Source organism: Geospiza fortis, unplaced genomic scaffold, assembly GCF_000277835.1.
Source record: "Geospiza fortis unplaced genomic scaffold, GeoFor_1.0 scaffold229, whole genome shotgun sequence".
NCBI lineage: Eukaryota > Metazoa > Chordata > Aves > Passeriformes > Thraupidae > Geospiza > Geospiza fortis.
The window spans coordinates 3215322-3219093 of record NW_005054357.1 but is presented as its reverse complement, the minus strand read 5'-3'; the positions used below and the strand labels follow the sequence as shown (position 1 = coordinate 3219093).

The window sequence follows — 3772 nt, the reverse complement described above, 5'->3', positions numbered from 1 at the left end:
ATAGCAGATCCAATGAATTTGCATGAAGGTTCCAAGTGGAATGAATGTTACTTGGCACCAGATCTTAGGAGCTTGCCCTGTGACTTCTAGAGAATGAAGTAACTTTCAGTCAGCTCTTTGTGGACTGAAAGTTGCATCCAGAACACCACTTGCATTTCTGAAGGCAATGTACAAAGCAACTTTGCAACTTTGATTTCATTTATCTCTCCTTCCAAACCAAATAAGCAAACTTCTGAAAACTGCACCTACTTCAAGGGAGTACATTCTTAGTGCTTTAGAATTTATTGGTAGTGTCTTACTAAATTGTGACATTGCTAAATGTGTGGTACGTTAAAGTAGCGTATAATAATTGTCATGTGGCATTTGAAGGTAAAACTGATCTGCCCTTTGTGCAATTCCTTAGTTTTTAATTTTTTGTTTTATAGCAGTTCTGGATAATAAGAAATTACATGGAAGAGAACTAGAGCTATGAATGCACTCCTTAAAACAAAAATTTTAGTGTGGAAAATATGCTCAATTATATTTTACTGGCACATGAATCAGCAATTGTACCACCAAAGTGTGCATGCTTATTATTGCATGTTAACCACAGAAATCCTTATATACCATCTTGTCTTTTTCTTTTTCTTAATCTCAAATTTGCTGGGAAAACCTTTTGGTTATAATTTCATCATATTCAAGAGCTATAATATTTTTTTAAACTTAAAAAAATAATTTCCCTCCTGCCCTGTGTGCTGGGCTCAGAGCTGGGGCAGCTGGGTGTCCCTGTTTCTGTACACGTGCCGCGGGCCCTCAGTGCAGCCTGCGGTGGCGGAACCTGCCGGCCTTGTCTTTGGCCGCGTTGGCGCAGGCGTTGTGCTTGTTCTGCTGCAGGTGGTTCCAGTATTTGATCAGCTCGCTGGGTTGGAACTGATGGGAGGTAATTAGGTGGCTGTATTTACAGCTGGAGTAAGAAACTCGCCAGTGATTGAAGACAAACTCGTTGGGTGGGGGCATGGGGTCAATGCGCAGCTTGGCGAGGCAGATCCCCACGTAGACGTCCTCTAAGTGTAAACGTCTGATGCTTAAGGAGACCTTAAAGATTTTTTCTGCTAAGTCTCCAGAAAAAACATAACCAGTTCCAGAGCAGAATACAGGGTAACGTTCACTTGGATACAAATCAGGTGGCATATACCACTTGCTATCCTTGTTCCTGTTAGGTGCATAACCTCTCATTAAATAACCTGTAAAATATTTGTGCCTTGGAGGAAGTTCTGGTTTCAGAAGCTTGTGTATTAAATACTCAGTATTGACAAACATATCACTATCAGTTTTCATAACATATGGAACATGTGGACAGTAGGTTGCAACCCAGTTCATTCCCATCAGAGTTTTTATAGTTAAATTATAGTAGGTGTCAAAGTATTCTTGTTGAATGATGTCGTGGTACTGTCTGCTTTCCTCAAGGATGGTTCTCTGGAGGTATCCATCTACCTTGGTGCTTAAGCCCAACAAAAAAATCCGCACAATTTGGATGCCAAGTGTCAGACTCTCGTTGCCCCAGGTCTGTCGAATTGCTTGTCTAGCCTCCACCTGGCCTGGCTCTGCAGCTATGAGCAGTATTAGAAAAGGGGTTTTTTCCTGGCACTTGTCAGGCTCATTGATGACGTATCTGAAGTGATAGGAAGTTGGATACCCAGTGCCTTTCTCGTTGTAAATACTCCCATTGGCACTGAGGGTGTTTTCCAAACCGGTGACTCCCTGTGGGGACAGATCCGTGTTGTTGGGGTTGGTGACTGTCTGAGGCCGGAGTGTCTGAGGCACAGCATCTCTCCACACGTTCCTTAGAGAGCTGTGGTTGGTCTCGCTTTTTGTAGATCTAAATCCTCGGATGGTGTAAGACATGGGGTTTTCTCTGAATCCAGCCTTGCCTGGCAACCAGTCGTGGTGGTTAAAGAACAGAAACATTGCAAAAAGAAACACCAGAGAGACCAGGCCAATGAGATGGGTGCGAAACAGAGACCTTTTGGTATTCCAGGTCATCTTTGCCAAGCAGCAGTGTCGTCTTCTCCACTGAAGCATGTTGTAAGGATCCAGTGATGGGATACGAGACAATGCTCAAGGAAAAGGCTTTTCCAATTGGTTTAGAATCCACTGCTATTCTTTGGTGTTCATTTTCCTTTGAGTTGAGCAATCGTCAGCAAATGGCTCACTCTGCAAAGAATAAAAAAAAAAAAAATCAAAAGTCTTTCATTAAAAAAAAAAAAAATCAAGTGTCTTTCATCTTACACACTCGTAATATAAACGGTTACAAATAGAAACTAGATAAAAACATTAAATTGAGTTAAATCTACTTTTTCAAAGAACAGTCCATGTCAATGGAAATAAGATTTGACTGAGGCTAAAAGCCAACCTTGTTTTATGATTTAACTCGATTTGTTAGCTTTTAAAAATGCTTTTTTGCCTGGTAAAAGTTTCGACAAACATCCTGGATACCAAAGATAAAGAGACAAAAAAAATGGATCATGTTAGCAGGAAAAAGTGTGAAGTAGATGTAAATAGCTTCATATCCATGGCTGTGAAATCCTTGTAGAGTGTTTGAGAAGGACTGAATGAGAAAGCCTTGCTGGCAGATGGAAGGTTTAATGGCATTAATTAAAATTGATTTGACATGCAGAGGCTAGGATGGCTGACAGTTTTCCAGCCCTTTTGCAGACGGCCGTGCCTGGTGGTGGGACAGACGGCGATGGCAGAGCTGTGTTAGTCACAGGACACTGCCTGGCGCGTCTCCACCAGCCCCACTGTGCAAGGAAGGGCACTGAGAAGAAGATGCACCTGTCAAAATTCATTTTCAGGGTCCAGTAAGCTCACTGCACAGCCCTCAGATGCTAGTGCAGGATAACATTCCTGGTCACTTCTCAGGCACCTCTCACCTTCTACTCCGCATTGGAGGAAAACACCGAATGGAGCACTGGGCTGTGGTGCCAGGCTCAGAGGCAGCTGAATTAAAATTAAGCTCTTGATGTTTAGTAGACAGAGATCTTGGGTAGTGATCATGTTAACTGGAAATAAAACTGCTCAGGACTAAGTTTCTGACCAACTATCTGATGATCATGATATTGGGTTGGGTTTTTTTCCCCTCTATAAAAGTGTATGTAAGTACTGCACATAGCAGTTGGAAATTTCAAGTGTTCTGACCAGCAGCTGTAGCTGTAGGAAAAAGTGCCAAAGTAGTCTGTGCTTCATTTTCTCTTAAATTTTTGTTCATATTCAGCAGCAGAGTCAATATGGCAGCTTCATGATGCTGCATATTAAAAGCTGATCACATCATCTTGTAAATGAACTTTCACTGTACAATAGCAATGCGTTTGTGATTTTCAATTTGCTCTAATTTATTCCTGGGCCCTAGGGTCTTGTATAGGAAAAAAGGATGACAGTTGAACAAGAGTCTATAGAAAATGCTGTTCCTAATAGAAATATGCGATTTATTAATTGCTTCGCTATCTTCTTAAACCAATATTTGGATTAATTTGTGCATTTAAAAACCAAGTGATATGTTACATGGGAAATTACAGGGTTTAACGCTGTAAGGGAGTAATTTAAGCTGAGATGTCAATCGAATAATAGGGTATTAAGCTGTATGTGTGTGATGCAACATTGAGTCTGCCCTGTTCACCAAAGGGAATATTTGCGTTTCGAAGGGTGGGGAGAGGGGTACACCTGGTGTTTATTTTACTCACTGCCGGGATCTTTCCCGTCACCTTCCGGAGGAGCGGCAGCTGCCTCACGGCCC

At 41.8% G+C, this 3772-nt stretch overlaps 2 protein-coding genes across 2 annotated transcripts in view; one reads left to right on the top strand and one right to left on the bottom strand.

Moving 5' to 3' along the window:
- Positions 1–3772, top strand: part of CDC73 (cell division cycle 73) — a 101487-nt gene that overhangs the window by 53464 nt on the left and 44251 nt on the right. The window lies entirely within an intron of this gene.
- LOC102036759 (beta-1,3-galactosyltransferase 2) overlaps positions 1–3772 on the bottom strand; it is a 7122-nt gene continuing 3350 nt past the window's right edge. Inside the window, exon 2 of the mRNA XM_005423719.3 lies at positions 1–2193. Within this exon, the coding sequence (XP_005423776.1) occupies positions 793–2061 (1269 nt within the window). The 5' untranslated portion in view covers positions 2062–2193 and the 3' untranslated portion in view covers positions 1–792. The remainder of the gene's footprint in view (positions 2194–3772) is intronic.